Here is a 22269-nt window from a genome sequence, read left to right as displayed (position 1 = left end):
AGTGCAGCTGGGCACACACATGAATATTTGTTCATTTATTTGAAAACGCTCACCGAGCAGCTACTCAGTGCCAGGCAGTGTTCCCGGCTCTAGAAGGAAATCCTAGAATAGACTCCTGTGACAGCAGACAGTAAACAGCACAACAGATAAATAAGCAAGGAAATGTAAAATAACGAGCTACAGACAGACTAAAACTGGATTGAGCCATAACATATGGTTCTCTCCATGCTGGTCCAACAGATGGACTGAGAGAAAAGGATATGAACCAATAATGGCCAAAGATGCTGTCCCTGCGCTGTGCCTCTCATGCCTTTGCCGTAGCGGGGCCAGATGTCCCCACAGTGTGTACCCCAGCGCCCCCAGAGTGTGATGCTCTCTGAATTTGGTTTCCAGGAGAGCGGCACCATCAGCTGAATTTTCGGTGGACAGGACACGTCACTTAATGTCCTTCCTGACCATGATGGGCCCCAGTCCCGACTGGAACGTGGGTTTGTCCGCAGAGGATCTGTGCACCAAGGAGTGTGGCTGGGTGCAGAAGGTGGTGCAGGACCTGATCCCCTGGGACGCCGGCACTGACAGTGGGGTGACCTATGAGGTAAGTGTGTCCCTGCTGTGTGAGTGGCAAAGCTCCTGCCCTGTCCTGGGTGTCCTGGCCACAGAGGTGAGTCTGATCTAGCCTCTGTCCCATACGAACATACATTCAGGTAGGGGAGGGAGCACGGGGTCAGCATCACAGACAGGATGATCAGGGCGCTGGGGAGCATGGTCAGTGGCCTGGTCAGAGCAGGTCACAGGGAAGTAAGGGGGTGGTGTGCCAAGCGCATGGAGACCAGACAGAGAGCGAGGACAGCAGGAAGTCCATATTACAATGTGGGGGCAGGTTCCGCAGGCTGCTGGACAGCAAACTAAGGCATTTGGATGCCATCCTGAATCGCATGTCTCAGATACGATCCTCAGTATACCAAGTGCGCCAAAATCCAGAGCCATCGGAAAACCAGTGGAGAACAATCTAGAATAGGTATCAGCAAACTATGATGTGCGAGGCAAATCTGCCCTGGGACCCAACCTGTAGAGAGGTTTCAAAGCCAGCCTCACGTGCTCAATTATTCGTCACCCAGGGCTGCTTTCCCACCAAGGCGCAGAGGCGAGGAGTTGTGGCCGATAGCGCGTAGCTCAGAAGCCCTGGAGTATGTGCCATCTGCCCCTCCACAGAAGAACAGGTTCTTGTAGGGAGAGACCTGGACTCAGGCTGACCTGGCTCCCCAGCGTGACCACTCTGAAACCTCTGCAGGGCATACTCCTACCAAGTGGGTGGGAGAACTTTAAAGCGCAGATGTGCAGTTTCTAAGCATGGGGCAGGACCACAATTCCAGAAATAGAAATGGTAGTTCTACTTGTTGTTGAATTCCTATCAAGGTTTTTCTTTTGATCCTAATTGTTTTTGTTGGTTTTTTTAAAATATTGATTGATTGACTGATTTGAAAGGTAGAGCAAGAGAGAGAGAGAATGAGAGAATGAATCTTCCATCCTCTGGTTCATTCCCCAAATGGTTGCAACAGCTGGGTCTAGGCCAGGCCAAAGCCAAGAACCTAGAACTTCATTCTGGTCTCCCATGTGGGTGGCAGGGACCCAAGCACTTCTTCCACTGCCCTTCCCAGGTGCATTAGCAAGAAGTTGGATCAGAAGCAGAGTAGGGGGCCAGTGCTGTGGTGCAGCAGGTTAAAGCCCAGGCCTGCAGTGCCGGCATCCCATATGGGCGCTGGTTTGAGTTCCAGCTGCTCCACTTCTGATCCACCTCTCTGCTATGGCCTGGGAAAGCAGCAGAAGATGGCCCAAGTCCTTGGGCCCCTGCACCCACGTGGGAGACCAGGAAGAAGCTCCTGGCTCCTGGCATCGGGTCAGCTCAGCTCTGGACATTGTGGTCATTTGGGGAGTGAACCAGCAAATGGAAGATCTCCCCCTCTCTCTGGCTCTACCTCTCTCTATAACTCTGTCTTTCAAATAAATAAAACAAATCTTCAAAAAAAGAAGAAGAAACTGTAGCAGAGTAGCTGGGATTTGAACTCATGCTCCAATGTGGGATGCCAGGGTCACAAGCAGCAGCTTAACCTGCTGTGCCACAATGCCAGCCCCTTTGTGATTTTAATCAGTTTTATTTCTCCTGCTCCATAGCTGTTTTGTTTTGTTTTGTTTTTCCTCACTGCAGTCACCCAACAAGCCCACGATTCCCCAGGAGAAAATCCGGCCCCTGACCAGCCTGGACCATCCTCAGAGTCCTTTCTACGACCCAGAAGGCGGTTCCATCATTCAAGTAGCCAGAGTTGTCATTGAGAGAATCGCCCGGAAGGTACTGGGTTACAATGCACTGTGGTACAGAATCAGGGGGTCCTGCAGAAACCCCCCCCCCGAAGTGGATTCCTGACCCTCCCAGAGTTTCTAGTATGCAAATTATTTCACAGCATGTAAATGAGCAAAATTCCAGGCCAGAGCTCCACTGAATGATTTGATTCGGGTCAACAGGTGTCACTGTGAGCTCCATAATCAATTGCTAGTGTCCTCTGCCATGGGTCGTTAGTCCCTCCCGTCTGGTCCTTTTTTCAGATAGGAAAGGCCGGCCCAGGGCTTGGCCATGGCACAGAGGGGAAATCAGATTCCCGGCCCCTCCAGCCTTCCCTGACATGTTCCCTTCTTTCTCTCACATGAGCCCTGCAAGTCTGAATCCTTTTACAGGGGGAACAGTGCAACATTGTACCGGACAATGTGGATGACATTGTAGCAGACTTGGCTCCGGAAGAGAAAGATGAAGGTACGTTGTCCTGTTGTCCTTGGCCGCAGGTGGCAATGCACAGGGGCAGGGCCCTTTGGGCAAGCAACTTGCTAACTCCTTGCAGAACCCTAAAAATCTTTACATCCTTTGACTTGGTAATGCCATCTTTGAGGATTTCCCCTTCCAGAAATAATCTAAAACAAGTCCAAGACCAGGCACGCAAGTCTCAGGGAACTGGGAAATCGGCACTGCACGGTGGTGGGCATTCCAAATGAGTGTGGTCAGTGGCCTGAGTCAGTGCCCAGCATCAGCCTGCACTGGCCATGGAGTCTCACGGTGGCCTGGGAGGCAGGCACGGATTCCCCCACTTCCCCAGTGCGGAAAAGCGAGGCGGGGACCTGCAGTTAGGAGGGAGTGGCAGAGCCAGGCTATGAGTTCAGGTTTTCCCTGGAGATCTGGAGCTAGACAAGCTGGATTAGCCCCGTGAAACCGGGGCCCGGGAAGTTAAAAAATCCTGTGCTTTCCATAACTGCCTGTGCCAGGCCCGCCAGTGTGCAGGACTGTGCACGTGCTGGGGAGAAAGGATAGGAAGCAACCCACTCCCGTTATTTAGACACTTGTTAGGAGGATGCTAAATGTGCATTGTGCGAGGAAGGGCGCGGCTGCTCCCATCGCAGGGGCAGCCAGGCTGCAAGGGGGTCTGGCAGCAGCACCTTTCTTCTCCCCACGTGAGCGCGTCTGGGAGCGGGCCAGGAGCAGCCTCCATAAGCTGCCTGGGAAAACATGTCACACACTCTTTGCAGACGACACCCCTGAGACCTGCATCTACTCCAACTGGTCCCCGTGGTCGGCCTGCAGCTCCTCCACCTGCGACAAAGGCAAGAGGATGCGGCAGCGCATGCTGAAGGCACAGCTGGACCTCAGTGTCCCCTGCCCTGACACCCAGGACTTCCAGCCCTGCATGGGCCCTGGCTGCAGCGACGAAGGTGAGGAGGAAACCCAGGCTAGCCAGGGGCTGGCAGAGGCTTGGCTAGGGGAGGATCTGCCTGGCCACTGTGGTCCTTCCTACTCGGCAGGTGGCACCCCTGGTGGGGGCACTAGAACTCTGATCCACCTAGGACAGAGCCCCATCTACAACCCTGCCTGGACACAGATCCTGTCTCAGGACATCAAAAGCATTCTTAAGATTAACCAACCTCCCCGGCAGCCCAGCAATGCAGTAAGATGGACAGATAACTCATGAGAGAATAGATAAGTCTCATGGCAAACTAGAAACAACCAGCATCCTGACTCTAGGCCTTAACTCCAATCTCTTGTGAAGGAGCCGGTGAACAGGTTGGCCAAGGCTGAACCCAGAGCCATTGGGCCGGTTCTGTCATCCATGGCCCCTCGTCTGTCTTCCACCTGAGCCTGAGTTGCAGTGCTCACTCTTTTGGGTCAGGATCTCCAGACTGATGAGAGAAATTCTCAGCCTATCTATCTGCAGCTGCTCAAAGATCAGGCTTAAGCTACGAGCTTGCACAATCTGTGTCACCAGGGCCCGGCTTCCAGACTGCACTCAGCTGATTGCTGGGACAAGATCAGCTGCGGGTTCCCCAGGGCAGGACTCTCCTCTCGGCCTGCGTGGAGCTAGTCTCCGGGGTCGGCTCCGACCTCCTCTGGGTGCAGTGAGACGGCAGCAAGGGAAGCATGGGCTGGGGATGCTGACATGTGCTCACCCGCTGCACGTCCATCATTCCCTGGCTCTCTCTGGGCACCAGGCTTCAATGCCTCTCCTGACTGTGCTGCCATAGTGGCTCGTTGCTAACTGCTTTTCCCCCAAATAAAGCACTCTGGAGGGGAGAACACCATGCCGTAGACATACCATACCTACAAAGAGGCATGGGGGATGTCATGGTCCTTCTTCACCCTGGTTCCAAGGCTCGCAGGTGCTAACGCTGGTTCTGAACCGTCCTGAGCCAAGCCTCTTGTTTGTTCTTGAGGCTCATGCTCTGCACACCACTCAGAGTCAGGTAAGCGAGGCTCTGTGCTGCTCGGTTTGAGTGGCAGAGATGGGGAAGAAGCAGAGGCCCCTGTGGACATGGCACAGGGACTGGTTGTCTTGGACAAGAGGAAGGTACTTCATGGCACCATGCAGCGGTCTCCGTTGCCCCCTCTCTGGGCCAAGCCTTTTAGCAAAGGCTTTGTCATCTTGCCTCTCCTCTGTCCTCCTTCCAAGGGACCACTTGAGGGATCTTTCCCAAGGACCCAATTATGCCAGTCCATCGTCAGCTGAAACCCTGGGCGTCCCTCTTGCCCGGGTGCAAACTCCCCAGTCTCACTCACTTGTAAGAGAGCCCTGCAGGGAAGAGTCCTGGTGAAAATGAGCATGCTCACACACATCTGACACGAGTGACGTCACGCTGCAGCACGCGGGGATGCCTGTCTGAGGAAGATGTGAAGGGTAGAGCCTGCCCTGGGCACTTCCTCCCGAAGGACACCCTTGGGATGGCAGGGACGACACTCAGCCTTCTGGAGTGATGTCTTGCCCATCAGAGGAAGGCTGAACTGGGGCTCGTCAGGTCTCATACCTCCCAGCTGAATCACACTGGAATACAATCACTTCTATGGTTGTACTTGATGCCTTTTGTTAGCCTGGTCCCTGGGTCTAACTTGTTGATTGCCACTGTGGTTTCTTACTGCACCACCAGCACAGCTGGTGGCACTGTCCAGGGTCGCAGAACAACGTTCAGACAACACACATGTGCAGAGTGACAGCGGTAAGGGTTCAGACTTCATCTCCTAATACCACACAGGATATTTGCAGAGCTGCTCCCTTCACCTAAAATCTAAAGTCTCCTTTTCCTAATAACAGGGCACCACTCTGGCGTGCCCTGTTAGGTGAAATCCTCCCCAGAGCCACAGGACGGAGCAGATGTTCCCTCCTCGGCACCCTCTGATTCCCTGGCCATTCCTCTGTGGTCCTATTTGCAATACCTGGAATTGTTGTCTGTTTCGGTGCTCCCCTGTCTCTGGCGTAGGACAAGATTGGGAACTCACGCGTCTTTATAACCCCCAAGCACGTCTCTAAGCATTTGGTCCGCCTCCATTGATGTGAATTAAATAGAAGATGGATAGACAGACAGACCTATGATTTCATTTTCTTCTCTTTCCAGAACTAAACACACTCTGATACACACACACACCCCACCTTGGGAACAAGCCAAGTCATGCTGTGAGAGGTTCAAGTATCTTCCCACCAGCCTCCCAAGTGTCTCCTCTGTGATCATGGCTTTGGCTAACACTCACTCATGGGAGCAAAGCCCAAGCTTTCAACACAGAGCTCGGCTTGCATTGCCCTCTTCCTCCTTCCTCCACACCCTTCTCTCCTGGAACACAGACACACCTTCCATGCTCCTTACCCTGTCTTTTGTTCCCCAAGAGCAGTCGGGGTGTTTTGTGACCCAACTCAATGGAGGCGTTGAGATATCTTCAGCCACTTGGTGCCATCTGCTCTCTGGGTACAGATCAGTCCTGTGTCCCAAGGCCAATCTCTCTCTCTCTCTCTCCTGTTTTTCTTGGTGGGGGGTGGGGGAGTGGAGCTTATAGCTTGAGATAACAACTAAAGTCTCAGTTTCCTCTAAGAGCTTCCACAGTATCTCAGAATATGCCAGTTACTTCCAACTCTGACCAATAAACTGTCTGCAGTGATTAAAATGTTCTCTTAACCACACTGCCCAATATGGTAGCCCCCAGCACACGTGGTCACTGAGCACTTAAAATGTGGTCAGTGACTGAAGAAGTCGATTATTAATTTTATTCAATAGTCCTAATATACTTTATATCATACAAATGGATTATGCCTTATCTTAAATTGTATGTAAAATAGCTTATAGTACATATTTTATATACAAGAGTATGTATATATATGACTGTATATATAATTTTTGACATCCTGCTGTGCATCAGAGCATGTTTCAAGGGTATTTTCCATGGGCTGAGAAGTAATTGTGAGTGCTCCCACAAACCTGGAAAAAGGGCATCTCTTTTTTTAAAAAAATATTTATTTATTTATTTGAAAGTCAGAGTTACACAGAGAAGGAGAGGCAGAGAGAGAGAGGTCTTCCATCCGCTGGGTCACTCCCCAGATGGCCGCAACAGCCAGAGCTGCGCTGATACGAAGTCAGGAGCCAGAAGCTTCTTCCTGGTCTCCCACGCGGGTGCAGGGGCCCAAGGACTTGAGCCATCTTCTACTGCTTTCCCAGGCCATAGCAGAGAGCTGGATTGGAAGAGGAGCAGCTGGGACTAGAACTGGCGCCCCATGGGATGCCATCGCTTCAGGCCAGGGCGTTAACCCGCTGTGCCACAGCACTGGAAAGGGGCATCTGTTGGTGTAAAGATTTAGATTTTTTATATTCCTGTCCATCCTTGACCCTCACATCCCTGTGACTACTAACAATTTTCCTTTTCTGATTCCTGCCTTGTGAGCAGTTCTGCACACGCGACCCCGGCATGCAGCGCCCTCGGCAGCGTCTTCTCTGCTCCTATGTTGCAGACGGCTCCACCTGCACCATGTCCGAGTGGATCACCTGGTCACCCTGCAGCATCTCCTGCGGCACAGGCATGCGGTCCCGGGAGAGGTACGTGAAGCAGTTCCCCGAGGACGGCTCCGTGTGCACGCTGCCCACCGAGGAGACGGAGAAGTGCACGGTCAACGAGGAGTGCTGTGAGTTGGGGCGCGGTGGGCCGGGTGGTGGGGGGGGTGAGTCGCCACAGGGATCCACAGCATGACTCCAACTCAGCGGGACTCCCTAGCTCCCAGCAGCTGCCTGATGACCGAGTGGGGCGAGTGGGATGAGTGCAGCGCCACCTGCGGGATGGGCATGAAGAAGCGCCACCGCATGGTCAAGATGAGCCCTGCAGACGGCTCCATGTGCAAGGCTGAGACGTCCCAGACAGAGAAGTGCATGATGCCCGAGTGCCGTGAGTGGGCGTGGGCGTGGGGGCCAGGGAGGTGACGGGGCACAGACGCGGAGGACACAGCGACCCCTACCACAAGAGGAAAAGCAGGTGCAGGAGGAAAGCACCACCCACAGTCCTTGCAATGGGTGCTGTTAAGAATAAGCACCCAGGTCCAGTCCACTCCTACTCTATGTTGACCTTGTTGGGCCCCACAAAGCATGACAACCCCTGCTCTATGCACAAATGTCTACAGGCACACAAGTGCATGCACATCCCAGGGATTTCCAGACCCAAGTGTCCAAAATGGCAGTAGTGAGCCTCTCCTTTAGTGCATGGTTCTTGGGGAGCATGGGACACTCTCAGCCCCTCAGTGTACTCCGATTATTGAGCCTCGTCTGATGTCAGGTCATGACCATCAGATGCAGAAAGTACCAAGCTCTGTAGACTACTGAGTCATTTCTTATTCCTGGTTCACCCTTTTTTTAACCCCATGGGCCAATTCTACTTTACTCTGGGGGCTAACACAAGAAATGAGGTGTTGGAGGGAGACACTGTGGAGCCAAGGAGATGACAGCAAGCAAAGGGAGCCCATCCTGAAAGGCAAATGTGACTCTTGACCTAGACACCATCCCATGCTTGCTGTCCCCGTGGTCCGAGTGGAGCGACTGCAGCGTGACCTGTGGGAAGGGCATGCGGACCCGCCAGAGGATGCTCAAGTCTCTGGCAGAACTCGGAGACTGTAATGAGGAGCTGGAGCAGGTGGAGAAGTGCATGCTGCCGGAATGCCGTAAGTCCTGGGTCCCACAGTCCACCACTCCTCTCCCGCTAAGTTCCTGAGCCCAGAGGGCTGCAAACCAGCCCTGGGCTGTGAGGACATGCCACATCCTAAAGGAAAGCTGTCTGCTGGGGAGAAAGAGCATGGGGTTTAGGTCTTTGCATTGATGTGTTGGTTAAATTCTCTGTGTCTTCCTTGGTAAAATGGGTTTCCCACGACTGTCTATAAAACAAATTGCAAGTTGCTGCGAGTCTAAACTAAAGACATACTTATATATGAACAACACTCAGCACAAAGGCCCACTAAACCACTGTTCTCTCCCCTCTCCCCCAATTATGGGCTTTGTCTGACTCATGGATTTTCCAGGCTGTTTAATCCTTCCTCCTCTCTCTGACCATTTTCTTTACCCACGACCAGAGGTTGGGTATTAAATCAGTACCTCCTACAGCTGGGAAGACCAGCAAGCAAGCCAGGTCCCCAGCAGCACACAGTCCACCCACATCTCCCAAGTCCCTGTGCCCAGCTGACTTTATTACCCAGGCCTAGTCTTCAAGCAGAGAGGCTGTTTGGGTGGCTAGTTTTCCAGAGCTGCAGTTTGAAATGGTGAAAGGGCAGGCACACTTGCGGCCTTTCCTGCTCCTTCCCCTTGGTGGTACTTGGGCTGCTGCCCAGGTTCAGGCCCCAGCTCTGCCCCTAGCTGGCTACCTTCAGCATCCCTGTCCCTCAGTGTCCTCACTGGCTAACCAGCAGAACATGCTTCCTTGGTTGCTCAGAGGATTAAACTGAGAAACTGGCACAAAGTATGACCACTGGACCGACCATTCCACGCCTCCCTCAATCAGTGCTCCATTCTACAGCTGAGTGCTGCTGGCTGGATGCAGGCGTGTGTGGAGGTAATCTGGACATCACGTAAACCAAGCCTGGCACTTTCAGTATCTGCAGCTGACCCACAGCTCCACCCCAACCCCCACATTAGGGCCCCAGGGGCCTTCTGATGGCCAGTTTCTGACTGCCACAGAAGTCTTCAGAGCCACAGCATCCATTGAAGGGAGAAGAACATTTACAGAGCACTTCCTGGAGTGGGAGCACTCTCACAACCTAATGGGAAAAACAGTAGCACCACTGTGCAGACAAAAAGCTGTTAAGGCACCATGGTGCTGACCCACAGGGATCAGCCATCTTTAAGCTGTTGACTCTTCTCTCCCGAAGAGCTGGGCAGCAGGGGGCCTGTTGGCCATGCTCTAGAAACACAACCAGCGAGCGGTGCTTTCCCTGAGAAAAAACAGATCCTTGGGACTGTGGGGAACCAGTCTGTGCCACCTGAGCTGCCCTAGGAGTTCAGAGTGCAGGCCAAGAGGCTCTGAATGCATCGCCAAAGTGCCCCCAAAGCCTCCAACCAGAAGGGGTATAGCATGTGGGTTATGACCCACCATTTTTTTTTTTTTAAACAGGCAGAGTGGACAGTGAGAGAGACAGAGAGAAAGGTCCTCCTTTGCTGATGGTTCACCCTCCAATGGCCGCCGCCGGCACACTGCGGCCGGCGCACCACGCTGATCCGAAGGCAGGAGCCAGGTGCTTCTCCTGGTCTCCCTTGGGGTGCAGGGCCCAAGCACTTGGGCCATCCTCCACTGCCTTCCCGGGCCACAGCAGAGAGCTGGCCTGGAAGAGGGGCAACCGGGACAGAATCCAGCGCCCTGACCGGGACTAGAACCCGGTGTGCCGGCGCCGCTAGGCGGAGGATTAGCCTAGTGAGCCGCGGTGCCGGCCACCATTTACTCTTTACGAACCATATGAGCTGAAGGAAGTTAGTCTGCTTCTTGGGCCCCGTTTCTTCTGTTGTAAAATGGGCAGCAGAGCCTGCTTTGTGCTGTGCAGGCTTGCTGAGATGTTCAAAGGCGAGAGTAAGTGACCGGATCTTGTTTCAGACCTGAGATACACTCACATCCCTCTCTGTCCTGCCAGCCATTGACTGTGAGCTCACTGAGTGGTCCCAGTGGTCAGAATGTAACAAGTCATGCGGGAAAGGCCACATGATCCGAACCCGGATGATCCAAATGGAGCCGCAGTTTGGAGGCGCACCCTGCCCAGAGACTGTGCAGCGCAAAAAGTGCCGCGTCCGGAAATGCCTCCGAAACCCATCCATCCAGAAGCTGCGCTGGAGGGAGGCCCGAGAGAGCCGGAGGGGCGAGCAGCTGCGGGAAGAGTCCGATGGGGAGCAGTTCCCAGGTATGGCAATCGTGTGGGTCAGGGCTGGTCTCCAGGGCAGGCTGCAGTGCGCACTGGCCTAAGTCATGCTCTGTCAAAAGAAAGGGTGGGGGTTCTGAATTTTTCAGACCATACTTTCTTTTTTCAAAGACTTTATTTGTAAGGCAGAGTCAGTGAGAGAGACAAGAGATTTTCCATCCACTAGTTTGCTCCCCAAATGATCGCAATGACCAGGGCTGGGTCAGGCTGAAGCCAGGAGTTTCATCTGAGTCTCCAACGTGGATTCAGAGGCCCAAGCACTTGGAGCACCCTCCACTACCTTCCCAGGTGCACCAGCAGGAAGCTGGACTGGAAGTGGAGCAGCTGAGACCCGAACAGGTGCCCATATGGGATCCCGACACTGCAGGTGGAGGCTCCATCTGCGATACCACACAGCCACCACACTTTAATTCTTTAAATACAGAACCTTTCTCAAGTATCAAGCATAATTTACAAAGGAAAGGATGGGGTGGGGACTTCAAGAATCCTTTAGATAAGTACAATTTCAAGAACCAGCTTTTAGGAACTGTACCCTTCCTAAGCTTCCTTCAATTAATTTAACTGAAAAGGCAGAGTTACAGTGACAGAGGGAGAGACACTGAGATCTTCCCTCCGCTGGTTCACTCCCTAAATGGCTGCAACAGCCCAGGCTGAAGCCAAGAGCTAGAACTTCATCCTGCTCTTCCACATGGATGGCCATCTTCTGCTTTCCTAGGCGCATTAGCTGGAAGATGGATTGGAAGTGGAGCAGAAGGGACTTGAACCAGTGGCACTTACATGGGATGCCCGAGTCACAGGCAGTCCACCTTTCTTCCTTTTCAAGCATACAGAAAACCTGAAGTCTTGTTCAACCTTACTGAAAATCAGTTATGACTTACTGACCCCATTCACTCCTTACAATTGGAGAATATGACATGGACATGTTGCAGGAATCTCAATTGTCATTTAGGGCAGATCAAGTCATCTTACATTTTAAGAGTGTGGCCTAGACAAGACAGCCCTAGCCTGTGGCTTCTTCGTTTATATTTATGCAAGGTTAACCAGAAAGTTGAGCGGCAGTCTTAAGTTTTAAGTAATGCAGCTCCAAGCAGCCAGTTAACTGGCTGATGGTCCCATGGACCCAGTGCTAAGGCAGCATCTTACATTGACTGGAGTTCAGGAAGATACCTGGGCATTGACAGGTCTTGAAAAACATGTAAGGGTTTGCCAGTTACAAAAGATCTAAGTAGTAACTTCAAATGTCTAAGCGTCCTTCTGGGATAGACAGAGCAGAGTACAAGGAACAGAGGCAGGAAACCAGACTGACAGCCCAGTGGCCTGCTGTGAACGTGAGGCTTATTCTGTAGGTAAAGGCTGTAAACATGAAAGTGGCTTTAACAGATTTGTGTTGTGATTTGGAGGTGGCAGAACAGAGGCAGGGTGACCAGCTGTTTCTAGAGAAAGATTCTATGTCCCCACTCTTGCAACTTGAAGGTGATCTGGGGCTTCACTGCTGAATACACAGGTCCAGGCCAAGAGCAGCACAACACTAGCAAACCGAAGCAAGAGCTGGGGCTGCCACGTGGTCTTCAGAGTCCCTGGAATAGGTGAGGAAGGTGACCATGTAACAGTGAAGGTTAATGGGACATCAAGTTTCTCAATTAAAAGGCTCAGCTTAAATTACCCCCTTTTCTTCTCTTCCTTAACCCGCCATGTCCCATCATTGTATATATGACAGCCATGAAGACACTGAGCAATAAGTATACCACTTATAACTCTGCAATATTACATAAAACCTGGGATTTAGTGGGTTTAGATGTTCTACCTCCATTTAGGATGATGATAGAAAAAGCCAGAGTGTAAGAGAACCTAGCTGACAGGGCTGGTGCTGTGGCGCAGCAGGTTAAGCCGCTGTCTGCAGCACTGGCATCCCATATGGGCATCAGTTTTGAGTCCAAAGCTGCTCCACTTCCAATCCAGCTCCCTGTTGATGCGCCTAGGAAAGTACAGAATATGGCCCAAATCCTTGGGCCCCTGCACCTACATGGGAGACCCAGATGAAGCTTCTGGGTTCAACCTGGCCCATTTGAAGAGTTGCAACCACTTGGGGAGCCAGTAGATGCGAGGCTCTCTCTGTGCAATTCTTTCAAAACATAACTAAATCTTGGGGGGATGGAACTACCTGACAGTTCACTGTCTGCTGCACATGGTAGTCAATGTGCAGTTGTTAAGGTCAACTATGTGCCAAGCACCTAATTGTTCACTAAGCTCATGCGTGAAACTTAGCTGTCGTGTGACCAACAGAAACCCAATGCATAATCATTACATATGATGGCTTCTTTCGACAAATACAGAGTGCTATGAAGTGTAAACACAACATCTGATCTCATGTCTGGGAGTCAGGGAGGTTATCAGAAAGGTGTGTTTATGCTGAGTAAGAAAAAAATTATATTTCCGTTTACTTAGTACTGGGGAGGCCAATTATTTGAGAAGCAAGGTGTAACAGAAAATGGTATAGTGTTCAAGTAGATGCTGTGAAACACCATTCAGTACACTTCTAAGCCATGATGTTTTAATACGATTCTGCAGGTGATGGGGCTACTATCAGTTAGCAGCTCAGGCTAGGCTAGAAGAGCTAGTCTGGCCTCAGCTGCATTGCCAAGGCTCATGGAATGGCTAGGACCCCTCTCCACATGGCTGTTCCTGTAGGCCAGCCAGGACTGTTACACAGTAATGCATGGGGGGTTCCCTATGGTTTTCGTCAAGCTGTCTCTACTTATGTCTCACTGGCCAAAGCAAGTCATGTGGCAAGCTTGCATACAACAGGTGGAGAAACAGACTTTGCCCCTTTGATGGAAAGAGCTACAAAGTACTTGTTGCCAACTTTTGTCACTTAACATTCCCTGGTAGGAACTCTAATCATGGATTAATTCAACAACCCATTACATGCACCAGTACGAAATTGGGCAGTCCTGCCACACACAGTTCAGCATCCCTGTTCTGTCACTAACCGGCATCTTCCTGCTTTCAGGCTGCAGGATGCGCCCATGGACAGCATGGTCAGAATGCACCAAACTGTGTGGAGGTGGGATTCAGGAACGCTACATGACTGTAAAGAAGAGGTTCAAAAGCTCCCAGTTTACCAGCTGCAAAGACAAGAAGGAGATCAGAGCATGTAACGTTCACCCTTGTTAGCAAGGACACAAGTTCCCCAGGGCTGCACTGTAGTCCAGAGTCACCAATGGCTGGTTTGCTTGTTTAAGACAATTCAAATTGTGTTTGCTAGTTTTCCTTTTTTTTGCAGTGTGGTTTGCCAGGTAGTCTTGTGGATGTCAGGGACATTCCTCCTGAATACTTCTTGGTGGGTATGGGCTGCACGGGGCTCCCGCACTCGCATGGGGCCCTCTTCCTACAGAGTCAATGTACATGGTGACACGTGTCCCTCTGGAACATCCACCTGGCCAGGCGGGGCAGAGACCCTGGCCTCCTCCACAAGGAGAGGCGGTTGTGTCTGGAAGTGGCTCTGTGCCTGGGTCCCAGGGTGCAGCAGGCAGGAAACAGTTCAATCAATGAACAGAGCAGATGCCCCTCATTCTCATCTTCGGCCTGTCTGCTCTTGCAGAACATGATTGCCCATCTCTAGGTCTCTTGTTAAGTCTCCTCAGTCATCATTAATTCTTGGGAAAGCAGAGCGGGCAGACATTTCAACAGCCATTGATGCTGGGTGGTTTTCCATCTTTCACTGGGAAATCCTGAATCTATTTAGCTTACTCGCTGACATTGGTTCCTGATACCCAAAAGGAGAAAATACACCGGGGATAAAGTGCTCTTTAAGCCACAATTCTCCTAAATGCGTGGGTAGTAGATACTTACTGGAACCAAGGCTAAGGAAACAAAACTGGCCTCGCTAGAAGTCCCAAACCTGAGTTTTAGGATCTTCCATATGTCTAGACTTTCAAGTTTTCAATCAAGTTCTAAAAAGAAAACATTTTAGTTTATGCAAACACTTCACTAAGTCTGCTCGGAGCCCATCATTCTTTCAACAAAAAAACTATCTGCATACTTTAACATGGAATTTTAAGATTAAAAAATAACTTTAGAGGCACAAAGTGTTTCAGAGATGAAGGGGTACAGAAAGTCTAGGAGAAAAAGAGTATTATGGCATCAAACCGAACAGCAGTTCTGATGGGAAATCAAACCTGAGTCAGCTCTCCACTCCAGAGCTCTGGTCCTCACAGGGAAGGCCCTGGGTTTCCATCCACTTCCATGCATAAGCACACCAAGTTCAGGGAGGCTGACTACCAAGGATTAGTGTAAAAAGACATTTTTCTCAGTTGAGTCCATCAGTAGTTTTCTATTCGTGCATTTATTGTTAAAACTACCATTTCATTTCTTTTGCAGGCCTACTTTACTATTGCTTAATCCAAATATGCACCATGGGTGAGATAGATACATACAATGCTTTATACACTACTCCTAAGAATCTGCATTAAACACATCAGGATATTTCCAAACACAACATATATATGGTATAGCCCTGAATATGTATTTTCTTTAACACAAGAGAGACTGTTCAATTAAAAAACTCATTGGGTCTGTCTCATGTTTTTAAGCTAATTAAGTGACCACAAGCCTGGGTCTTTTTATAACTGTTAGTCACCTCATTTTTCAAAGATATGGCTTTTCTCCCCCTCATTCTAGTGACACCATTAACTACTGCTTTCTCCTCCCTTCAGAGGAACATACTATTAAAGAAAATAAGAAGTCCAATTTTTCTACTTGGACAAACCACCAACCACTTTTGCCAACATTCTCTAAGCTATCCAGAGGCATACTTATTTGCAACCTATGAAAATCAAAAGTTCCTTCTAACAGTAATTCTTAAATAACTCCAAGAACAAGCCATCCTAGTGTCTCGTGTTCTTATTTGGTTTCTGCTGGGTACACTTTTAGTCCTGATTTTGAAGACTTAGAACCGGGTAACCAGTTAATATCTGAGAACAAGTAATATGATTTTTGTCATATTAAGTGTTATTTTTTGTTTGCAATGTGGAGTTTATAAGAAGTCAAATCTCTTTCTTACCAAAGTCTTGTGTTAGGTGGTTTATAGTTTTTCTGGCTAACCATTTTGGAAATAAAGACTTTTTACTACAAAAATGAACATTTGTTTGGGCTTCCACTTGAGATGGTAAAGAGATCATATACTAGATACCCAGTTAAAAAGTGCTACTAAAGAAACAGCTGTAATTGTTGAATATATTTTTATCAATGCCAAACCAGTTGTAATCCAATTTATAACCATATTCTAAGATACCACTAAGAAGTTCAGAGATCTATTTCCCAACCAGACATTGGGTCACTTACCTGTCATCTTGCCAATGCATTATATTTGGAGGAAATCTGTTGTAGCAAATGAGAATAAATCCTGGGCTTCCCAAGACCCAGAACTGAAAACCTTGAAAAGATTTTGTGCTGTTTTTAATTTGAAATCTGTGTATTAAACATTTTAGCATACTCAAAGATTTATGTGCTCCTTCCAAGGAAGTCAGGACACATTACACATTCTCACATGCCTACAACTATCCAGGAACTTAGTCCATTCAGGTCAAGTCCATGGCCAAAATGTCAATACACAAAAATCTCCAAGTCAACTTACTTTTGTTTCGTGAATACGTTTCAGGCAACAGTTAAAAAATACAAGGTGTCTCTGGATCACTTTATAATGGAATCTGAGCTAGAGTACAAGAGTCCAGCTTCAGAGTCCAGCTACATGGAGTTCAACTACAAAGGAATTAAATGCGTACACTGTGAAGAAATGGACACTGTTACCTAAACAAGACTAAACACAAATGTTAAATCCCTAATTGCAATACAGAATCGAGGAAGACAGCATTTCCATTATTTTGTTATTTGATGCTATTAGTTTGTATATGTTAATGGTTTATTAAAATGCTTAAGAGGTGCTATTAATTTTAATAATGATTTTGTTTTTCATATTGCCTAAAGTAGGGGGATAAATGAAAATAAATTAATCCCTTTTGAAAATCAGATGCAGTAGCAAATTATAAATAGCAACTGAAAGCTAATTAGCATGATGCTAATTTTTCAACTCCTTTGAAATCTGGAAGCAAAAGATATACACTGTCAAATTTAAATAATGATAGCCTGTCTTAGAAACCTTGCTAGTTCCAGAAGTTTTATATGCTGGGAGGTGGGGACAAGGCAGGGTGGGCGCACCTACAGAGGAAATCAGAAGCAGCACAGGTGGTTGGGCAGGCGAGGGTGAGTGAGTTCACCTTTTCCAGACCGCAGCTTGGGCACAAGCTTCCTCACACTGAAAGCCTTCACCTCCGCAATTCAGCCAGTTCTTATCTTGGGAGCAGGTCCTGGTGGGATTCTCCCCCAGGATTCACCGAAAGCCAGCCCCACCGCATCAGTCCCTCCTATCTTCAGAAACTAGTAAACACCCACTTTGTACTGAAGCTGGTTCAAGGTACATTTCTGTCACACCGAAAATGTCATGCCAAATAAAATATGCATAATTTTTACATGCACTTAACACTCATAATATTCATAATGTCTTAGCATAAGATAGCATTCATTAACATTTTCTCACATTGCTCTAAATACTCCTATCTTTAGAAGTGACTGGTAATAGTTCTCGTATTTTAAGCAGTTACATGCTTAACCAATTTTCCTTTACCTCAAGTAATGTTTAAGTATTAAATAGAAGGAAAAAAGGCAAACATCTTATTCCAGACTACTGACTTTTACAAAACTTACAATTTGTAAAAGTACAATCTCTATTTCTTTAGTGTTGGGAATTACTGGTCTACCTAGGCAATCAGATGGATCACCTGGGAGAAATACCTTAACGTCCTGTCCCTTACCCAATCTGCTAGTGCTACTCAAAGCAAAATCTGCAGCCAGGGCAAATCCATAAATTAAACACAGAAATTGAAAAGGAAGTATTTTGAAACCTTTATAGCCATCTGATCTTGCCACAATACCTAAGACAATGACTACTGCCTAGTAAGTCATTTATTACTGCACTTGGTCCACAAAACACTGGCGAGTGATCTGCTGAACTAGCCCTTCATCACACAGTCGGAGAATGGTTGTTCCGTGCTCACCAGTCAGGAAGGGATGCCTGGAGACCCCAGGCTACAGATCTATGAGTAAGTACCTTGCTCTAACATCCTACTCATCACGCCCTGATTTTGCCACAGAATTCCTCACAACAGCTTGCACTTAATTCCTCCAACCACACACAGCTCACCATGACCTGATTTCCACAAGCAGAAGACTGAAGCAGTCTCTCTAGGTGAGTCAACCACAGCCATAACGACCACTATCACCCGTTCCACCACCACCCCCCGCACAGCACTCAAGACTTTTTACCACCCGTTGGCTCCCAGACAAGACAGACTCTTGGTTCTCTCCAGTTTCTGGCTCCTTCTCCCGACGTTTTGCTGCCTCTTAATCTTCCATTCCTCAAATGTTGGCTTTTCCCAAGTTTTATCCCTGGCCCTTCTCTCAAACACACTCTTTACAGTAGCTATTATCCAGTTTGATCTCTTCAATCACTAGGTCAAAATAGGTAAACCCACTTCTGCACTTGCAGTTCCCATTCCCAAATACCTCCTGACCGACCCTGGTGTGACGGTCACAAACATCATCTATTTCTGCCACTGAGAGTGGCCTGTGCTCCTTTTAATTCATGGCACCACCACCTTCCTGTTACCTAGGATCTGCACTTGGGGACTGAAATATGTCTTGGACATACCTGCAAGGCTCACCTCCCGCCTCGTTTCCTGCAGTTCAGGTCTTCATCATCTTTCTTTGAAATCATTCTCTCACCAAAGCACTTGTCGGCATATGCCAGACAATACGGGTAAGGCAGAACAGACAGCAGAGCTCTGCCCTGAGTTCAGATGATACTCAGGACAGATTCCATGATGCCAACAGCCTCTTACCTGACCACCCTCCCCTCAGTCTGCACCCCCAACCATTCACATCACCCCTATATTAGGTCCAGGCACCTCCTGTTCAGAATCCATGGCAGTTTCCCATTATATACAGAAGGGTCATGCTCCCCCAAATTCCTGCTCCCACCCCCGTGGGATCCCAGTCTGTCAATGCTGTGCCTTAGCCCAGGCCTTGCTCAGGTATTTTCCAGCCTTCCCACCACTTCCTTCCTCTCCTCTTCCCCCACACGTGCTACCAACCCATCAAGCTCTAGCTAAACAGCACTCCTAATCATGCAGCACCCTGGTGTTTCCTAGGAGCAATCGACACCACCCCTCTGTGGGGCCTGATGGCACTTCCTGCATGCTTCCCAAGCTGTATCTTGGAATGTGGGGTACCAGCATTTGTGTCATCTTTAACCTACCTCCACCAAACTCCTGTGTAATATGTAGGAAAAGCTCCCCATTTTTTCATGTCCCCAGAACACCTAATACACAGCATAAAGAAATCATGCTCCAATGTTTTTAATTATAATATCTTTTTTGCTAAAACAACTTTGAAACTTTGGAAGTAGCCATTGGTTAAACACCCTTAAAAAGTCATGCGATAAAGGCCGGCACCAAGGCTCACTAGGCTAATCCTCCGCCTACGGCGCTGGCACACTGGGTTCTAGTCCCGGTTGGGGCGCCGTATTCTGTCCCGGTTGCCCCTCTTCCAGGCCAGCTCTCTGCTGTGGCCAGGGAGTGCAGAGAAGGATGGCCTAAGTCCTTGGGCCTTGCACCCGCATGGGAGACCAGGAGAAGCACCTGGCTCCCAGCTTTGGATCAGCGTGGTGTGCCGGCCGCAGCGCACCGGCTGCGGCGGCCATTGGAGGGTAAACCAACAACAAAGGAAGACCTTTCTCTCTGTCTCTCTCTCTCACTGTCCGCTCTGCCTGTCAAAAAAAAAGTTTGAAGATGACCACTTGATCTATCTCTTCCTGTCAGCTCTCTGTTCAATGGGATTAATATGTATGGCAATGGAGAAAGAAATAAAGCAAATCAAATAGCAATTAAAAGTTAGAAGAGGAACAGACTAGAACTTGAGCATGTTCAACCTTATCATATAAAGTTTTAAAAGCCAAATGATAAGATAAGGGACCAATTTATATTACAAAATTCCAAAGCCCTTAACCTAGACAGTCATCAATGTAATGGGTTGAGCAGGCTGTAGAAAAATGGAATTGAAAGTTTACCGTTTTGGCACAAAAGAATTTTGAAATCCATGCAGTGTTAAATGATATACATTTTCCATGAACTCTCTCAAGACCCTTCATATGCATGGATTTCAAAATTTGACACCAAAATAAATTTATTTTAATTCTACTTTCCACAAATTTTTTTGAAGTCCCTTCATATGTCATTAAGCACACACTGTCCAACTCTGAAACACTATAAATCTCTAAACAAACAATATAGGGAGAAAACGCCGAAGACAGAAATTCATGACCATCTGGTTCAGGAAATCCTGCTTAAGAGAATTCCATAAAGAGACATAGGAGATTCTGAAGTTGAGAATGTAACCTTCAATGTTAAACGTGCTACAGAGCAGGGCAGGCAAACCATGCATGGTCATAACCATTCCACCATGTTTTCATGTAGAGTAACTTTTTACAATATTAAATGGCTTTAAGTGTTTAGAATTTTATACTTTTAAACAAATGCAAAAGACTAACAGTTCATGATATGAGACTGCTAGGAAACACAAACTTCAGTGTACACAAATAAAGAAGTTTTACTGCACACAGCCACATCCACTCACTCAAGATAGTGCTTATGGCTCCCTCAGTGCTATAGTGTCAGAGTAGAGTAGTGGGGACAGATATCATATGGCCTACAAAACTCAAGATGACATTTGCTATCTAGCCCTTTCCAGAAACAGTTTAAAGAACAAATGGCCCCACAAGCAAGGTGTTTGCAAGCCATGAGACAGGCCACTCTGTGACAGAAGTTTTCAAGGCAGAGGGCTACACTTGTGGCACCTCTCATTACATGATAGGAATCAAATTGGAGAAATGTCAACTTCTAATCATGATGGAGCAAGAAGAGCCCGATTTATTCCCCAACCTTAGACAGATAATCAAAAAAGCAGCTAGGTTGTCTGAACAATTTTTGAGAGCATAGGACTACAAAGCCTGAAGGAAGGTAAGCCTTCAAACAGTACTGGCTTTCTGCAGGAAAACACATTCCAGATATGCAAAGGGGAAACGGGATTGCAGGTAGAGCACCTATGTTTCCCTGAGTTAAAAGACAGAGGGGGATCAGACCATCTGAAGCAAGACTAAGTTCTGGAGGGGAGAAAGCTACACAGAGAAAGAGCTCCAAAAGTATGCATAGTGTCAGTCTTTGCTCATATAAGTATTAAGATACATATGCAGGCCAGCACCGCGGCTCACTAGACTAATCCTCCGCCTAGCGGCACCGGCACACCGGGTTCTAGTCCCGGTCAGGGCGCCGGATTCTGTCCCGGTTGCCCCTCTTCCAGGCCAGCTCTCTACTGTGGCCAGGGAGTGCAGTGGAGGATGGCCCAGGTGCTTGGGCCCTGCACCCCATGGGAGACCAGGAAAAGCACCTGGCTCCTGGCTCCTGCCATCGGATCAACACAGTGCGCCGGCCGCAGCGCACCGGCCGTGGCGGCCACTGGAGGGTGAACCAACGGCAAAGGAAGACCTTTCTCTCTGTCTCTCTCTCTCTCACTGTCCACTCTGTCAAAAAAAAAAAAAAAAAAAAAAAAGATACATATGCAGCCGGCGCCGCGGCTCACTAGGCTAATCCTCTGCCTGCGGTGCCGGCACACCGGGTTCTAGTCCCGGTCAGGGCGCCGGATTCTGTCCCGGTTGCCCCTCTTCCAGGCCAGCCCTCTGCTGTGGCCAGGGAGTGCAGTGGAGGATGGCCCAAGTGCTTGGGCCCTGCACCCCATGGGAGACCAGGAGAAGTACCTGGCTCCTGCCATCGGATCAGCGCAGTGCGCTGGCTGCAGTGCGCCGGCCGCGGCAGCCATTGGAGGGTGAACCAACGGCAAAGGAAGACCTTTCTCTCTGTCTCTCTCTCTCACTGTCCACTCTGCCTGCCAAAAAAAAAAAAAAAAGATACATATGCATAAGGTGAAGAGATGAAGGTCAGGCAAAGGATGACGCAGGAGCACCAACAGAATGGTTCTTCCCCAGAGCTCATATGGGACAGTGAATTGTTTGAGTTTCTACAAGCCAAATTGCAGAGTCCTAATAAAATCACTCAGGGCATTGAGTCGAAGAGCTAATCTATCCTAGATAAAAGGCTACTTAAAACTGCAGTAAGCTTAAACACATGACTTGGAAACAGCAAACTGAACCTCAAGTAGATTAGCTGACTACCAGACAAAGCCCAAAATCTCCAGATGAACACAACAAATGTAAAGACCCACCAGCATAAAATACTGTAGTATTTTATGTAGTAACAATGTCCATAATCTAAACAAAACTTCCTAGACATGTGACAAAACAGGAAAATGTGAACCACAACTAGAAAAAAAGCCAACAGAAGCAAATCCAAAAAAGCACAGTAAAGATGGAATCAAC

At 48.7% G+C, this 22269-nt stretch overlaps 1 protein-coding gene across 1 annotated transcript in view; it reads left to right on the top strand.

Moving 5' to 3' along the window:
* Positions 1-16169, top strand: part of SPON1 (spondin 1) — a 325832-nt gene extending 309663 nt beyond the window's left edge. The window contains exons 8-16 of the mRNA XM_002708823.5: positions 394-595; positions 2207-2347; positions 2731-2806; positions 3571-3753; positions 7302-7472; positions 7562-7729; positions 8331-8495; positions 10446-10709; positions 13738-16169. Coding sequence (XP_002708869.1) covers positions 394-595; positions 2207-2347; positions 2731-2806; positions 3571-3753; positions 7302-7472; positions 7562-7729; positions 8331-8495; positions 10446-10709; positions 13738-13901 — 1534 coding nt within the window. The 3' untranslated portion in view covers positions 13902-16169. The remainder of the gene's footprint in view (positions 1-393; positions 596-2206; positions 2348-2730; positions 2807-3570; positions 3754-7301; positions 7473-7561; positions 7730-8330; positions 8496-10445; positions 10710-13737) is intronic.
* The last annotated feature ends 6100 nt before the right edge of the window (positions 16170-22269 follow it).

The sequence above is a fragment of the Oryctolagus cuniculus genome, chromosome 1, assembly GCF_964237555.1.
Source record: "Oryctolagus cuniculus chromosome 1, mOryCun1.1, whole genome shotgun sequence".
NCBI classification, from domain to species: domain Eukaryota; kingdom Metazoa; phylum Chordata; class Mammalia; order Lagomorpha; family Leporidae; genus Oryctolagus; species Oryctolagus cuniculus.
Note: the sequence above shows the minus strand (reverse complement) of the source record. Positions and strands in the feature narration are given on the sequence as shown.